Raw genomic sequence first — 17,642 nt, 5'->3', positions numbered from 1 at the left:
CAATAGGAGGCTGTTCTCCCTGACACCCTTCATGCTACTCAAATGTCTAGATAGCAGAGAAATTCCACCAATAGGTGAACCATAAGTACCTGGTTGATTAGACCTGGCAAAATTCTCTTCAGGACACTTGTCCACAAGAGAATGCACGATTCACGAGTATCTAGAGTACGGAGTTATGGATGCTTTGCTAATCCTGAATATGTGCACATTCATCTCATCGACGAACAAGAAATGACTCTTTCCATCATGTGGCAGCAAGGACTACTATAGAAGCTGACAGTAAACTCTTCAACGAGCTAGAGTTTGCTGATGTTGGGATGAATACCTCGACAAACAATGTTACTCCAAAGACAGAGAAAATCCTAGCTAATAGAGATGATGTAAACTTCCAATATGACCACCTAAGCAGTTCTCACGATTTTAGTGCAATAATTTAGACATTAACAATGTTGATAAATCAACTCGTTTGTTACCTGTAAACCTTAAGGAGGGTGGAATGTGATGAGAGTTATTTCTTAAATATAAATGAGACCAAGGTGCTCCACTTGTGCTAGAAACATCCTACTGTAATTGAAATCCCAGCCAAGGATACCTCCTTTGCTCTTCTAATATCTTCATCTATTCTTCCAAATGCAGAGCGACAAAGCAGAGAAAATGCCCACCAGACAATATAGGGTCTAAGAACAACTAATAACCTGCTGGATGACAACTTGCAAAAAGTAAAATGAAAAAAACTAGTGGCAACATTAGGCTGTATCTTGATTTAAGACATCCACATGCTGACGTACAACACATTATAGATCAGATATCAGCAACCTACAGCCAATGGGAATGCATCATAGTGCGGGCTGCGGATCATTTATAGGTAGTAACTGAACATCAAAATAACTATAAATAATCTATATTAAACTAAAAAATTCCAATACTTATTAAGGGATTTTGACAAAGGAAAAATCTATTTCTGGGAAAAGGCCTGTGACGCCCGGTGAAAAGGGTCCTTTACACTTTTCTAATATAAATCTTCCAAATATACTAGAGAAAGATAAAAGCATGGAATGCAGAGGTTACTACCCTCGAGCGATCACCTTGTGGGTGTCGTGTATACAACAAGGGCGTGTGAAAACCACTATTCACAGGCTGTCTTCCATTTAGATAATCCCTTCATCAAAGGGGAGGGCCGTGATAGGCCCTAGAGAACACAGTTGGACTATAAATCCACCAAAGCCTGAAAGGAATTACAAAGACCACCAAGTGTTCACCATTGTTCCGTGTTAATGGAATGAAGGGGATTTGTTCAGTATCTCATCAGATGATCCGAGAGTTTTTATTTTAAACAACCTTATTTTTTCCTGTTTTTCAGTTTTATATCAAATGATGCAAAACTAAAGTCTTGTCATTCATATTGTGATCAGCTCTGGAGAGGGAGCAAGATATATGACTTCATTCGTGTGCTAAAATGTTATTTTCATTAGTAAAATAAATTTTTGAATATACTTACCCGATGATCATGTAGCTGTCAACTCCGTTGCCCGACAGAAATCTACGGACGGGATACGCCAGCGATCGCTATACAGGAGGGGGTGTACTCACCAGCGCCATCTGTGGTCAGGTACTCCAGTACTTCTTGTCAACACCACCTCAATTTTTTCCTCGGTCCACTGGTTCTCTATGGGGAGGAAGGGTGGGTCAATTAAATCATGATCATCGGGTAAGTATATTCAAAAATTTATTTTACTAATGAAAATAACATTTTTCAATATTAATCTTACCCGATGATCATGTAGCTGATTCACACCCAGGGAGGTGGGTGAAAACCAGTATACATGTTAATCAAGAAGCTAAGTATCCCGTATTTCATTTTTATTAGTTATTCAAAATAACAAATAAAATAGATAAGTACCTGGTAAGGAAGTCGACTTGAACCATTACTCTGCCTTTAATAAGTACGTCTTCCTTACTGAGCGCAGCGGTCCTCTTAGGATGCTGAACGACTCTTAGGTGCTGAAGTATAAAGGGCTGCAACCCATACTAAAGGACCTCATCACAACCTCTAACCTAGGCGCTTCTCAAGAAAGAATTGACCACCCGCCAAATCAACTAGGATGCGGAAGGCTTCTTAGCCGACCGTACAACCCAAAACAACAATAAAAGTATTCAAGAGAAAGGTTAAAAAGGTTATGGGATTATGGGAATGTAGTGGCTGAGCCCTCACCTACTACTGCACTCGCTGCTACGAATGGTCCCAGGGTGTAGCAGTTCTCGTAAAGAGACTGGACATCTTTGAGATAGAATGATGCAAACACTGACTTGCTCCTCCAATAGGTTGCATCCATAACACTCTGCAGAGAACGGTTCTGTTTGAAGGCCACTGAAGTAGCCACAGCTCTCACTTCATGTGTCCTTACCTTCAGCAAAGCAAGGTCTTCTTCCTTCATATGAGAATGAGCTTCTCTAATCAGAAGCCTTATGTAGTAAGAAACTGCGTTCTTAGACATAGGTAGTGAAGGTTTCTTAATAGCACACCATAAGGCCTCCGATTGTCCTCGCAAGGGTTTTGACCTTTTAAGATAGTACCTAAGAGCTCTGACAGGGCAAAGTACTCTCTCCCGCTCGTTACCCACCATGTTGGATAGGCTAGGTATTTCAAACGATTTAGGCCAAGGACGTGAAGGAAGCTCGTTTTTGGCCAAAAAACCGAGCTGCAAGGAACATGTAGCCGTTTCAGATGTGAAACCTATGTTCCTGCTGAAGGCGTGAATCTCACTTACTCTTTTGGCTGTTGCAAGGCAAACGAGGAAAAGAGTTTTTAGAGTGAGGTCCTTGAAAGAGGCTGACTGGAGAGGTTCAAATCTTGATGACATAAGGAACCTTAGGACCACGTCTAGATTCCAGCCTGGAGTGGACAACCGACGTTCCTTAGAGGTCTCAAAAGACCTAAGGATGTCCTGCAGATCTTTGTTGGTGGAAAGATCCAAGCCTCTGTGGCGGAAAACCGCTGCCAACATACTTCTGTACCCCTTGATCGTAGGAGCTGATAGAGATCTAACATTCCTTAGATGTACTGTAACAGGAAGTCAGCAATTTGGGTTACAGTGGTACTGGTAGAGGAAACTGCATTGGCCCTGCACCAGCTTCGGAAGACTTCCCACTTAGATTGATAGACTCTGCGAGTGGATATCCTCCTTGCTCTGGCAATCGCTCTGGCTGCCTCCTTCGAAAAGCCTCTAGCTCTTGAGAGTCTTTCGATAGTCTGAAGGCAGTCAGACGAAGAGCGTGGAGGCTTGGGTGTACCTTCTTTACGTGAGGTTGACGCAGAAGGTCCACTCTTAGAGGGAGAGTCCTGGGAACGTCGACCAGCCATTGCAGTACCTCTGTGAACCATTCTCTTGCGGGCCAGAGGGGAGCAACCAACGTCAGCCGTGTCCCTTTGTGAGAGACGAACTTCTGAAGAACCCTGTTGATGATCTTGAACGGCGGGAATGCATACAGGTCGAGGTGGGACCAATCCAGCAGAAAGGCATCCACGTGAACTGCTGCCGGGTCTGGAATCGGGGAACAGTACAATGGGAGCCTCTTGGTCATCGAGGTAGCGAACAGATCTATAGTTGGCTGACCCCACAGGGCCCAAAGTCTGTTGCAAACGTTCTTGTGAAGGGTCCACTCTGTGGGGATGACTTGACCCTTCCGGCTGAGGCGATCTGCCGTAACATTCATATCGCCCTGAATGAACCTCGTTACCAGCGTGAGCTTTCGACTTTTTGACCAAATGAGGAGGTCCCTTGCGATCTCGAACAGCTTCCTCGAATGAGTCCCTCCCTGCTTGGAGATGTACGCCAAGGCTGTGGTGTTGTCGGAGTTCACCTCCACCACCTTGTATAGCTGGAGGGACTTGAAGTTCATTAAGGCCAGATGAACCGCCAACAACTCCTTGCAATTGATATGAAGCGTTTCCTGTTCCTGATTCCATGTCCCCGAGCATTCCTGTCCGTCCAATGTCGCGCCCCAGCCCGAGTCTGATGCGTCCGAGAAGAGATGATGGTCGGGGGTCTGAACAGCTAACGAGAGACCCTCCTTGAGAAGAATGCTGTTCTTCCACCACGTTAGAGTAGCCCTCATCTCTTTGGAAACAGGAATTGAGACCGTCTCGAGCGTCATATCCTTGTTCCAGTGAGCTGCCAGATGGTACTGAAGGGGGCGGAGGTGAAGTCTCCCTAACTCGATGAACAGGGCTAGCGATGAAAGAGTCCCTGTTAGACTCATCCACTGCCTCACCGAGCATCGGTTCCTCCTCAGCATGCTCAGGATGCACTCCAGGGCTTGGTTGATTCTTGGGGCCGACGGAAAAGCCCGAAAAGCTCGACTCTGAATCTCCATACCCAGGTAAACGATGGTCTGGGAAGGAACGAGCTGGGACTTCTCTAAATTGACCAAGAGGCCCAGTTCCTTGGTCAAATCCATAGTCCATCTGAGACTCTCCAGACAGCGACGACTTGTGGGAGCTCTTAAAAGCCAGTCGTCTAAATAAAGGGAGGCTCTGATGTCTGCCAAGTGAAGGAATTTCGTAATATTCCTCATCAGTCGCGTAAACACAAGAGGTGCCGTGCTCAGGCCAAAGCACAGGGCTTGGAACTGGTACACAACCTCTCCAAAGACGAATCTCAGAAAAGGTTGGGAGTCTGGAAGGATGGGAACGTGAAAGTAGGCGTCTTTCAGATCTAACGAGACCATCCAGTCCTCCTGCCTGACCGCTGCTAGGACCGACTTCGTCGTCTCCATTGTGAACGTCTGCTTGGTGACATAAGCATTGAGCGCACTGACGTCCAGCACCGGTCTCCAACCTCCTGTCTTCTTGGCCACCAGGAAGAGACGGTTGTAAAAGCCCGGGGATTGATGGTCCCGAACTATTACCACTGCCTCCTTCTGTAGCAGGAGCGACACCTCTTGTTGTAACGCTAGCCTCTTGTCCTTCTCCTTGTAGTTGGGAGAGAGGTTGATGGGAGATGTGGTCAGAGGGGGATTGCGGCAGAACGGAATTCTGTATCCCTCCCTTAGCCACTTGACAGACTGAGCGTCTGCACCTCTGCTCTCCCAGGCTTGCCAGAAGGTCTTGAGTCTGGCTCCTACAGCTGTCTGGAGAGGAAGGAAGTCAAAGCTTGCTTTTCGTGGACTTGGCACCTTTCTTAGACTTGCCCCGGTGACTGTCTGCACGGGTACTTCCTCTACTGGAGGCTCTGCCACGAAAGGGCGGAATGAATCTGGTAGCAGGTGTATCAGCCACAGGAGTGCAGTAAGATCCCGGCACAGAAGGTAAGGTTTTAGCCTTACGTGCTGAAGAAGCCATGAGGTCATGCGTATCTTTCTGGATAAGAGCCGCAGCCATCCCCTTGATTAACTCCTCCGGAAACAGGCACTTGGAGAGAGGAGCAATAAGCAACTCTGACCTCTGGCAAGGGGTGATACCAGTCGATAAGTAGGAGCATAGATGTTCCCTTTTCTTGAGGACTCCTGAGACAAAAATAGACGCAAGTTCGCCAGAACCATCGCGAATTGCTTTGTCCATACTGGACATGATCAGCATGGCCGAGTCTTTGTCAGAAGGAGCAGTCTTCCTGCTTAAGGCCCCCAGGCACCAATCGAGGAAGTTAAAAATTTCGAAGGCGCGAAAGACTCCCTTCATCAAGTGGTCCAGATCAGAAAAGGACCAGCAGACCTTCGAGCGTCTCATAGCCGACCTGCGGGGAGAGTCAACCAAACTTGAGAAGTCGGCCTGGGCAGAGGCAGGAACCCCCAAGCCAGGTTCCTCTCTCGTGGCATACCAGACGCCCGACTTAGAAGCCAGCTTAGGAGGAGGAAACACAAAAGAGGTCCTTCCCAGTTGCTGCTTGGACTGCAACCAATCCCCTAAAACCCTCAAAGCTCTCCTTGATGATCTGGCGAGGACAAGCTTGGTGTAGGCAGGCGTAGTAGACTGCATGCCTAGAGAAAACTCGGAGGGAGGAGAACGAGGGGTTGCAGACACGAAGTGTTCAGGGTACAACTCTCTGAACAGAGCCAGGACCTTGCGAAAGTCTAAGGAAGGCGGCGAAGACTTGTGTCCTTCCACATCAGATGCAGGATCATCCAGATGAGCAGCTTCATCCCCAGAAACCTCATCGCCTGAGAGTTGAGTAGCGAGAGGTAAAGGCAGAGCGGCAGGCTGAATGGCTGAATCCTGCAGAACGGGTGCATGCGTACTTGCGGATCCATCATCATGCCTCTGCTGAATAGACTGAGGGCTGGCAATGACAAAGGCAGAGGGCTGGAGTGAGGGAGGTTCTGCGGTGGTCTGAGGAGCAAGCGAAGTGGTCAGAAGCGAATGCTGGAAGGCATGAGGCTCATGCTGCATGGTATGCGGCTCATGCTGCATGGGATGAGGCTCATGCTGCATAGAATGCGGCTGCTGCATGGTAAGAGGCTCGTGTTGCATGGGTTGAGGAGGATGCCTCATAGCATGAGGCTCCTGCCTCAAGGGTTGAGGAGGTTGCTGCGCAGTATGAGGCTCCTGCCTCAAGGGTTGAGGAGGTTGCCGCATAGCATGAGGCTGCTGCCTCAAGGGTTGAGGAGGTTGCCGCATAGCATGAGGCTCCTGCCTCATGGGTAGAGGAGGTTGCCGCATAGTGCTGGAACCTGGCAACTCCCGATGCGGCAGCTCACGCATGGAAGCAGGAGGAGCCGCAAGAACATGCGTCTGGCAGGGAGGACTGCGCAGAGGTGGAGGAGCGCTCGCAGGAGGAGGGGTGTTAACCTTCTCTGCCTGATACTCCTGCATCAAAGCCGCAAGCTGAGACTGCATAGTCTGCAGCATAGACCACTTGGGGTCCACAGAAGTTGGAGCAGAGGCCTGTTGAGGCACCACTCTACCTCTCTTAGGAGGTGTGCAGTCATCAGATGACTGCGGCGAGTCCGAACTGGCCCAGTGGCTACACCTGGGCCGTTGGACTAGCTCGGAAGGGACCTTACGTTTGAGAGGTCGTGAGACCTGGGTCCACCGTTTCCTCCTGGAAACCTCTTCCGCAGACGAGGAATTTAAGGGCTCATTCGTCTGGGAGTGGAAGTGACGATCTCTATCAGATACGCCCACAACCACTGAGGATACAACTGTGCGCCGATCAAGGCCTGCCGAACCCTTTTGCCCTTCGACGTTGCTTCTCCCCTGGGCTTGGGAGCTTGCAAGAGGTCCCAGACTGGGAGGACGACTGGCACGCACAGAAGTATCCTCATGCGCAACACTGACACTGACACTAGGCACAGCACTGGCACTAACACTTCCCACTGCACTCTTCACTTTAAGTTCCTTGACATCTGCCAAGAGAAGATTGTGGTCACTAACTAACGACTCCACCTTATCACCAAGAGCCTGAATGGCACGCAACATATCCGTCATATCAGGCTGAGCACTCGTAGCAGGTTCGGGGGTCACCACCACAGGGGAAGGAAAAGGTTGAGGGGCATGGGGAGAGGAATAAACCAAAGAGCGAGAAGAACTCCTCCTAACTCTCTCCCTCTCTAACCTAGTTGTATATTTGAGGAATTCATTAAATTCGAATTCCGAAAGCCCAGCACATTCCCCACATCGATCTTCCAATTGACAGGATTTTCCCCTACAATCGGAACAAACGGTGTGAGGATCAACAGAGGCCTTCGGAAGACGCCTATTACAAGTCCTAACACTACATCGCCTAAATTTAGGAGCTTGAGAGTGGTCGGACATCTTGAATTTAGAGAACAGTCAAGGGGGAATTCCAAAGTAAAGCAAAGATCGTTAACCAATAATTCAAATTAATTCCAAAAGCTATCTAAGCTAAGGGAAAAGCTTGTACAGCGAAGGCTAAATTTTAGAGCAAATACTTCACCAAAACCGTGAACAAAGACTCCAAAATCAACAGCGTATCCATGTAGGTCTTGCCGGCGGCACGACAGAGGAAAAATTGAGGTGGTGTTGACAAGAAGTACTGGAGTACCTGACCACAGATGGCGCTGGTGAGTACACCCCCTCCTGTATAGCGATCGGTGGCGTATCCCGTCCGTAGATTTCTGTCGGGCAACGGAGTTGACAGCTACATGATCATCGGGTAAGATTAATATTGAAAAAATGTGAATATTTAGCTCTCCAAAAATATAAGAGAAAAATTAAAAATTTTCGTCAGGTAACATACTTCGAATATATCTATATCTTGTCCAAGCTACCTACATAGTTTTGGCAAGAGTTGCTTAATATTCAAGGCACTATATTAATGGGAATTTCTACAAGCCGTTGCTGAAATTCTGTCTAGATAAAAAGGACTGTGATTATACAAGTTTGTTTTGTAAAACTGTAACCAGATATATCAAAGAACTGGGAATTGACAATGAATCAACTTAGTGAATTAAAGTTTAAAATTCAAAACTTTTTCCTTAGCCATTGTTCAACTCACCATGACAACTGAGGATATTTTTCCACAAGTAAAAAGCTTAATGTGTGAATATAACCTTTCAAGAAATAACCTGTATAGTATGGCAGAAGATGATATGCTTGCTATAAATAGAAATAACGCTGGAACAATTTCGAAAATTAAGGCATAAATTTCATGGCAAATGAAAAAGTAAAGTGTAATTGCATTTCACTGCATAATCCAAAGACAAAATTCCAGTACCAAATCTATCAAGCTTACAAATGTCTTGACAATTCTTGTGTCATATGTCAACTTCATGAAGATAAAAACCCTTAATTATCATCACTTCAAGATTTTTATAAGTGTTCAATGCAGAATATTGCGTCATTGTCCATTGAGAGGGATAAAAGTAAAGGCACAATGTTGAAGCAATTCTATGATCTCAAAGAAGAAGAAGATTTTGTGATTTACCTTTCCCTTTTGATCTTACATTACATTTAAATGAACTAGATTTGAAATTACAGAGTCGAGGTCAACGTTCCCATGGTTTGTATAACCGTGCAAAAGTGTTCCAAAGCAAACTTAAGTTGTGGGAGACACAAATAAGAATTGGAAACAGTTTCCACTTTCCCACTAGGCACAACAAGAACACTCGGATATCTCTTCATTTGCCAATGATCTTTGGTCACTTAACAAGAAATTTGGTGACAGATTTCTAAACTTCAACGGCCAAAACTTATTTTAATATTGTTTCATCTCTTTCCAAGAAACTGTTAACTCTTCCTGAAATTCTTATGGGGGTATTGCTGGAAATATAAGGAACTGATAATCTTTAACTAAAATTCAAAGATTCAACATTACTTAAGTTTTAAAAGTCTCTGCCCAAGGAAGATTATCCCAACATTATGGAAATAGCTAGAAATTTTACTTCAATATTTGGTAGGACTTATGTATGCAAACAGTTATTTTCAATATCAAACATATCAAATCTAAACCAAGTCAAGACTTGCGGATGATCATTTGCAATTTAACTTGAAAGAAGTAACGTCCCAAATCTCTCGAGATATTGAGAATAGTATCAATAACATAAATATACAAAAATCTCATTGATACATGTATCTTGAAAACATAGGATTGATCACATATCAGTGAATGTTCCTGCTTCTGTTTATCTTTAATGACAGTACAGTATATAACACTGAACCTTACTTTACTTTGCTTTACTTTATGGGCTGCTTTTCTGAGCTTATAAAACAGGGGAATCCTACTCTCTACAGAACCTTTACAGTCATTTTATCATATGCATCTCAATATTCAGCATTTCACACCGCATATTGCTCGTTTATTGTCAATTCCACACTATTGAAGCACTTAGAGAACACGAAAGTCTTCAGTTTCCTCTTGAAAGCCTTAATATCTTCAGTCTTTCAGATGTCTAGTGGGAGACTATTGTATAGTCTACGGGCCGCATATTTAAAGGCTCTAGAGCCTACTGTAGACATTTATCTAGGTTAAAATCATTTGAAACCATCAGTAACTATTCTCATGTCAACACGATTTGTTGGCTGCACAATATGTAGCAATTCTCTTAGATATTCTGGACGTTCGTTTTGACAACTTGATGGGTTACTGTACATATTTAAACACAATTCTTGCTTTAATAGGAAGCCAGTGTAAATCGATTAGTGTATGAGTGATCCTTTCTCGGGTTGGGATACCTTTCAGCAGTCCTGCTCCTCTGTTTATTACGTTTTGTAATTTCTTAAGTTGCCCTTTTGGTAAATTATAGTAGATGGAGTTACATTAGTCAATCCTGGTAATAACACAGTTTATCACAAGTTTCTTTAAAGAATGTTCATCTACGTACTTCTTTACAAAAAGCAGTTTCTAAGATGATAGCCAGCAGTTTTTACTACATTATTCATTTGGGCACTGAAAGACAAATTACAGTCAGGAGATACGCCTAGATCACAACCTTTACTGGATATTAGGACAGAGTTGTTATTAATGTATACTTGAATATCACCCAAGTTTCTTGAGCTTTTTTTCTTCCCTACCACCATAAACGCAGGTTTATTTTAATTCAATTTTAGTTGTTTGTCATCCATTCCCTAACAATGGCAGGAATTCGGTTTAGAGTGTCAGTAGTATCGTCAATATCTTTTATGAGATGCAAAAATATTGAACTTCACTCCATGCCTTTGCAGTATTTTTGACAGACTCCCCTGAGGTGGCCCTCTGTTTAGTGGTTCATAAGATGAATAAGAGTTTCCAATTTGCAGACAGTAGTTTCTGTCAGCCAAGTAGTCTTTTAGGTATTAAAAAGCTTGATCTTTAATGGCAATCAATGGACTGTAGACCATTTAGTAGCAGTTCTTGCAAAATTATACCAAAAGCAGCACTAATATCGAGCAATATTGAAATATCACATTTGTTTTCATCCATCATTTCGAACATATCATTTACAACAGAACAGATAGGCATCTCCATTGAGTGCAATTTTCTATAAGCAGACTGGCTGTCTGGCAAAGCTTCTATATCTTCTAAGTGACTAATAAGTTATTCAAGAATTACGTATTCTAGCACTTTTGAAATAAAGGATAGATTCAAAATAAGTCTATAAGAGCTTAATTCCTGATAATCTAGAGCACTTTTCAGAATAAGTGTAGCTATAGCAACTTTCTCTGATTTGGGAAACTTACACTCTTCGATGCTTGGATTTGCTATTCTCGTAATAATATCAGCTAGACAAGAAAATTTTCTTTCACCAGTTACTTCACATATTGGCATTGGATCAATCGCAGTTTGTTTTCTTTGCTCTCTTGATAATCCTGGTGACATCGTCTTGTGTTATATTATTGAATCTCGTTAATTTTATGTGTTATCTGATGCAACACTAACCTGAGGTTGAGTATTTGTAAATGGCCTAGTTATATTTTCTATTTTATTTCTCAAGAATACCATAAAATTATTTGCTAGTTCCTGGTCAGTGTTCCCATCTGGTAGCCTTTTTTCATTTACATTTCCCATGATACCATTTAGAAGACGATATAACTTACTTATGTCTGTTACTGCTTTGTGGCTCTTTCTTTTTTTGTGGGTATCCGTTTTTTCCTTTTTAGTAGGTAGTCATATTGGAACATTATACCCTTGTATTCTACCCATGTACTTTCTGTTTTTAACTGATTTCACTTTCTTTATTTACATCTTCTTTCCCTCTTTTTCTCTTAGGTCTCTTCATCAAACCGACGAAATCAGTCTTTAACAGTTATAGTCTGTTCTATCAGTTGACACATTGTATATATCATATTCACTTTTGCTCACCTATTATGGTCATAAGGCAGTCAACACACATAGAGCCCAACAAACGTTGGTTATCATTATTTTCTTTGTAACTTTTTCAATAAATACACAAGGAGAGAAGTTTGATTGATGTCTACAAAGATTGAAGTCACCACAAATAACTAATTCATTTTTCACCATGATGATCATCTCAATGAGTATACTGCATTCTTCAAAGATACTGGCATTTGTTCTCAGAGGTTTGTAAACTGTTACAATGGATATATTTTTGTTTTGGTGCATAATGTTTATTTCTATATATTCAAAGCTTGTTATGCTAGTTCTTTATAACATCTTGAGATTTGAGTAACCCTTATGGATGAAGAGCCTGACCACCCCTACCAGACCTGCCCTCTCTCGGAATATGAAAAAAAATGATGTGTGTGGGTGGTCATTTGAGCAATTTTAGCCTTGTCAAAGTTATTTAGCCATGTCTCAGATAATGCTAGTACAGTATGTCCAGATATTTCTCGTTTATCAATTTTCGAATTTGAATAGTTTTATTACTAACAAATTGTATATTTACATACCCCCAGTTTATGACATCCTTTGCTTCCATGGGCAGTATTTTCTGCTAGTCTTTTCACTTCCAAATCATAAGCTTTGCAATTTCTAGAATTGGCTGTGTGGTCATTTTGTTTGTTTAACTTAATGCAGTTTATACGTTTAACCTGTTGCAAATTACATTCTTTGGTGGAATGTTTTTCTGAACATTTCCTGCAGACTTCATCATCAGTCTTAAACTTGCAAACTTTTTCACAATGTCCATACCTCTGACAGTGTTAGCAGGTGATCACATGGTCCCTATCACGTATAATATAAGTACCCCATCGCAACACAACTTTGTCACCATTATCATAATAGCCTTCTGAACTTCAGGATCACATTTCAACAAGTAGTGGATAGTCCCACCTGCAGCACTTTTCTTGAATACCAGACTTATCTTCCCTTCTATGTTTTGGATATGGTCCAGTCAACGATTCCTTTGAATCAGAGCATTTACTACTTCATTTTTATAATTGTATACATTGTATATCATTATTTTAGGTTCTACTTTTCCAATTTTCCTCATCTCTGTGTCAGACACCATGGTCTGAATTTTGTTTGCTGCTTCCTCTTTGATTTTTTCATCAGCAAAGTTTAAAAATCATTTCTATTTAAAGTTGACTTCGTACTAAGAAATGGAATGTTTTTAAGTGCATGTTCAACATCATTTTTCTTTAACGGTGATTTTAGTTGATGTTTTAATCGATTTAATTACCAGTAGATTTTTTTCTTTAACTTCGTCAGCTTGTGTCATTTTCTCTGGTTTTTGGTCCATCAGGGTTTGAAGTATTAATGTAATTGATCCTGTATTCATCGCTAGATTTTCAACTTCCTCAGTAAGATCAGTGGTCAGTGGTCTGGGTGGAATTTGCTGCGTTCGCAATTTGGTTTTCCAATTTAGCGATTTTCTCTTCACGTTCATATATATCAAGGTCTTTAATTTTCAATTCCTCCTCCATTCTCAATATAATTGCCTTGGCTATTCTGGCTTTATCTAAGCAGTATGGACAAATCCATTACAAGTATTTCAAGTTTTCATCACTGATGTTTGCCTCTATAAACACACACTTCCTTTGGTATAACATTTTACAGTCACATCCTATCCACCTTGCTAAGTCTCCCCTTGCAGATCCCCACAGGGAGCAACCAGCCATGATGCACTTTTACTTATCACTTTAGTCTCTCCATGAGATTAACTAAAATTTTTCGAAGATTTCGCAAACGAGAAATATAACCTAAAACATAGCTCAGGATGAGAATTCAACAGAGCACCCCGAAATACGTCTTCACTCAACAACGTCTCAAATGGATATCGCCTAAATATATTTATACTATAATGAAGAGATGAGATTGCAATCTAAACTTTCATCTTCAGAAAAATGAAAAATAACTGGAATATGAAAAGTTTGATATGACATAACAGGTAATATTCCTCGCATTAAAATACCATTTGAATTATCATATGGCATGTGTTTAGTCAGAAATGGTATGATGTTGTTCCCTGTTGACAATAGCTTACCCCTGCCTGCTTTAGATGGTAAAAAAGTACATCATCCCTTAACTCGTGGCTTGATTGCTTTCTGATGTTTATTTTGCCCCAATTTCCTTTGGCCTCTTCCCACCAAGCTTTTAAAATTCTTTAACCTTCACCCTATGCTTTAAGAACAGGTCCTTCAGTTCAATTACATAATACTTTATAAATGAGATTTTTTAAAATGTCCGTAACTATCAGTTTAAAAACCAGACCCCACAAATTAATCAGTGTACAATATACCACAGGAAGATGAGACTTACCTTTGACTCTGCTCTCAATAGTTCAAGTACTGAAGCACTCCTTGCTCTATATAACTTGAGAAGACTTTGATGCTGTTTCCCTTGTTTGTGATTGAAGAATGCCTGCAATGATTTATAACTGTGATTATGATATTCTAGATCTTAACCACCATCCTAATGTAAAATTTAACTGATGTCATAAAAACTTTTAAACACAGTTTTTCTTGCAACCCCATTACTTATAATTGAACCATAACACATCTTTCTTCAATAGAAAAAGAAGAGAAAATAAATTGAATAAATGACTGAACAATCCATAGGAGAACTACTGAAATCGAGAAAAGCAATCCAAACCATAGTTTTAAAAAACCAGGAATTACATTCAGTAAGGTCAAGACCCTGGCAGAACCAGTCAAAATGTGAAAATCAGCACCTTGTAGATAGATACTCATGAACGCTCCTAAAGGGGTAAAGGACATACTCGCTAATTTGCAACAAAAGTACACTAAATCCCAAAAATGTGGGGCTACAGTGATGAAGACAAATAATATACTAACCTTGACACTCCAAATGAAGCAAGTATCACCTGTCTCAATGTTACCCGATGTCCTAAATGACTGTACTTACCCAACTGACAGAGGAATTCATGGCCTAAAGAAAAACTCCAGTAATTGTTTAAAAATTATCTATGCGCATTAAAAAACAAGGCCCAAAACAAGATCTTGTTAAGAGAGTATCTAAAATTGCATTGCTTTGGTAAATCTTACATTAATGCATGGACCATTAGCAATTCACTGAGACAAGGAAAAATCATACCCTTGCCAATTGTTTCTTAAAATACTCCTCAGATGATAAAAAGTGTCTCAAGTCTTGTTAACTGGGGAAATATGAACCGCCCGATTCTTGTCATGGACTCCAAGAGAGATGATAGTAAAGAGTGCCATAGTTTAGTGTCACTTTCTTGGAATTCAGTTTTTATCCTGCCTAATCTCATATCTGGGCGAGCTAGATTAGTACCTACACGTAGAGGAAGATTCTCTCAAGATATTTATTGCTGCCCTAGTGGCTGTCCAGTTTCAGTTGCTGGAGTAGGTCTTACCTTCCCCTGGGTAAAAAGAGACAGGTATATAATATATGCCAGGCCAGCAGGGCTAAAGCAACCACAAGCATGAATATATTAAACCATTTACAATTTATTTCAAATGAAGTGTCCTTTTAATCTTGATATTTTTTTAGAAAGTTCCTCAAAAAAGACTTGGTCTTCTAACCACCACTGGAGCGAATATCCCGAAAGATATCGTGTATGTAACAGGGACGTGTTTAAAACAACCACGGCTATCCTTCCCCGAATAGAGTTAATCTTGTTTTGAAGTGTATGGGATAGGATTGGATACATGGGAGAGCTGTTACAACTCCAATCCCAGTTTGTTACTGTAAACATGTTCGCTGGTTCTACATTCCTTCTTGAAGCACCATCTTGATTGCCTTGCTTTGGGAGTTTCCTGCTTGTTTTTCAAGTTTTTGTGCAATTTTGGGATTATGGATGCTTTTGCTTCTATTATATTAGTTAAGTTGAATACCTTACCCTTTTTTAGTGGAAAATTTTACATCTCCACCTTTGTTTTTTGCGTGATGCATCCGTTTTTTGTCTCGCGGCCGCTGCATGGCATAAAACAGGAAGCTCATGTTTTCAAATTAATCAGTGTTTTATATGAATTTCTTAGCTAGCCTTGTTGAAGTGTGTTGAATATATACTTTTACAATTGAGGTATCTTTCTAGGTTAGACATTCGTTTTATCACATGCTTGTCTTACCTGGTCTATATCCTAGGCTAACTATTTACCCCTAGTCTTTGGCCTAAGCTAACTATTTACCCCTAGTCTTTGGCCTAGGTTAACTAATTTTTCTAATCCCACCCTCCCCTTCTTGCCATGTAACCATACAGTTCTCATGAAGGCTGACACACCTCCCTATCTACTAATAGGTCATTGCAGGGAACTGCTGCCTTGAAGGGATTCCCTGGGAGTGTTAGATAGGTGGACACAGCCGGCCTAGGTTGACAGTAATCCACTCTCATCTACTTAGCATTAGTTTTTGGACAGATGACACTGGTTGAGGGAACTTGTTCCTGTGTCTACACTCTGTCGATCCCTTAGAAATAAACTAATTCTGTTCTAATATTAACAGGTAGACCTTCCTATCCTGCTGTATTACCCTTCTTCTAGGCTATCACACTTAGTCTCTGGGTAAGTGGCAGCCAGTTGGGAGAATTCATTCTCTCCGCCTGCTTACTGTAGGTTCCTTGGAACGACTTTGGATTGTTCTAATACTAAAGATAGGCCTTCCTTTCCTGCCACTTTACAATTTTCTAAGACTCCCTTCCTCACCCCTCCCCCCACCCCCCTGTTTGACTTAGTCCCTTTCCCGTGGAACTCAGGTTCCTTTGCCTAGTCTGTTCTTCCCTGGCATCTGAGGATGCTTCATTCACTATATATGTACACAGACAAGACAGCTTGGTAAGACTATATTAGTCAGGCTTTGGGTAGGTATGACAATAATCCTAAAAATGGATTAGTTCTCTCTGCCACCTCAGTGGCCGCCTCTAGGTGGGCTGGCTGCCCCTTCCCCTTCCTAGTTGGGCTGCATTTTCTTCCTGGCTGCAGAACTACAGTTCCTTTCCCTAGTCTGCCTTTTCCTGGCAATACAGGACACCTCAAGTGCTATTATATATCTAGACTGGCCAGCTTGGGAGTTTCTGTCAGCCTACTCCTAGATAGGCAATGGGACTAGACCCTCAAGATGGATCTTTTCTCTTGCCCCCTTAGTAGTTATCTTATTTCTGGTAATCGGCTTCTTCCTCGTATGCTATGTCTCTCTCGCCATGGAACCTCAGCTCCTCTGCTCGGTCGGAATCTCCCTGGCTTGAGTGGTTACCACATTGCTATATTTTTCAGCCTTGCCAGCTTGAGTGCCACTAGCTCTAGATGTGAGTAGGCTAGGGGTCTCTCCCCCCTTTATTAGAAGAGGAGATTCCCCTTGACGCCTTAGCTGTCGCTATCCTCTAATTTTGATAGATTGGATACCTCCTAGTTGTCAGGAAATCCATTGAATTTGTGAATTCTTTGTATCCTGGCCATTCTAAACGGCTCTCATTAATTTAAATGGGGAAATCCCTTTCATTGATAAATCTAATGTTAACAACTAGCTGAAAATAGCTGCCGCCTTAGGCACAGCTGCTGCCACCTTAGGTAAGCTGCTGCCGCCTTAGGTAGAATGGTATCTGATTTCGCCATCTTAGGTTGTCTGATCGACCGATTTTTGGAAAAAAAGTATTGTTTGTATGAATCTTTTTCTTTCCCCTATTCTACCACCCTATAGGAATTCATATAGAATTCTGAAATGTTTGGCATGAGCTTCCATTGTAGTGTACCCTTAACCATAGCTAGTAGTAAGTATAAATTTTTCAACAAAAGTTGAAAAAATATTACAATTTTTTTCTGTGTAAAGATACAAAAAAAAAAAAATTATGTGACGATAACTCACTGAAAATTTTCTATCTCTACAGGTTGC

At 41.8% G+C, this 17,642-nt stretch overlaps 1 protein-coding gene across 1 annotated transcript in view; it reads right to left on the bottom strand.

Annotated features, from left to right (window-relative positions):
• Window positions 1–17,642, bottom strand: part of LOC137628399 (zinc finger protein on ecdysone puffs-like) — a 282,863-nt gene that overhangs the window by 149,806 nt on the left and 115,415 nt on the right. Inside the window, exon 6 of the mRNA XM_068359548.1 lies at window positions 14,094–14,195. Within this exon, the coding sequence (XP_068215649.1) occupies window positions 14,094–14,195 (102 nt within the window). The remainder of the gene's footprint in view (window positions 1–14,093; window positions 14,196–17,642) is intronic.

The sequence above is a fragment of the Palaemon carinicauda genome, chromosome 36 (genome assembly GCF_036898095.1).
Source record: "Palaemon carinicauda isolate YSFRI2023 chromosome 36, ASM3689809v2, whole genome shotgun sequence".
In the NCBI taxonomy this organism is placed as follows: Eukaryota; Metazoa; Arthropoda; class Malacostraca; order Decapoda; family Palaemonidae; genus Palaemon; species Palaemon carinicauda.
Note: the sequence above shows the minus strand (reverse complement) of the source record. Positions and strands in the feature narration are given on the sequence as shown.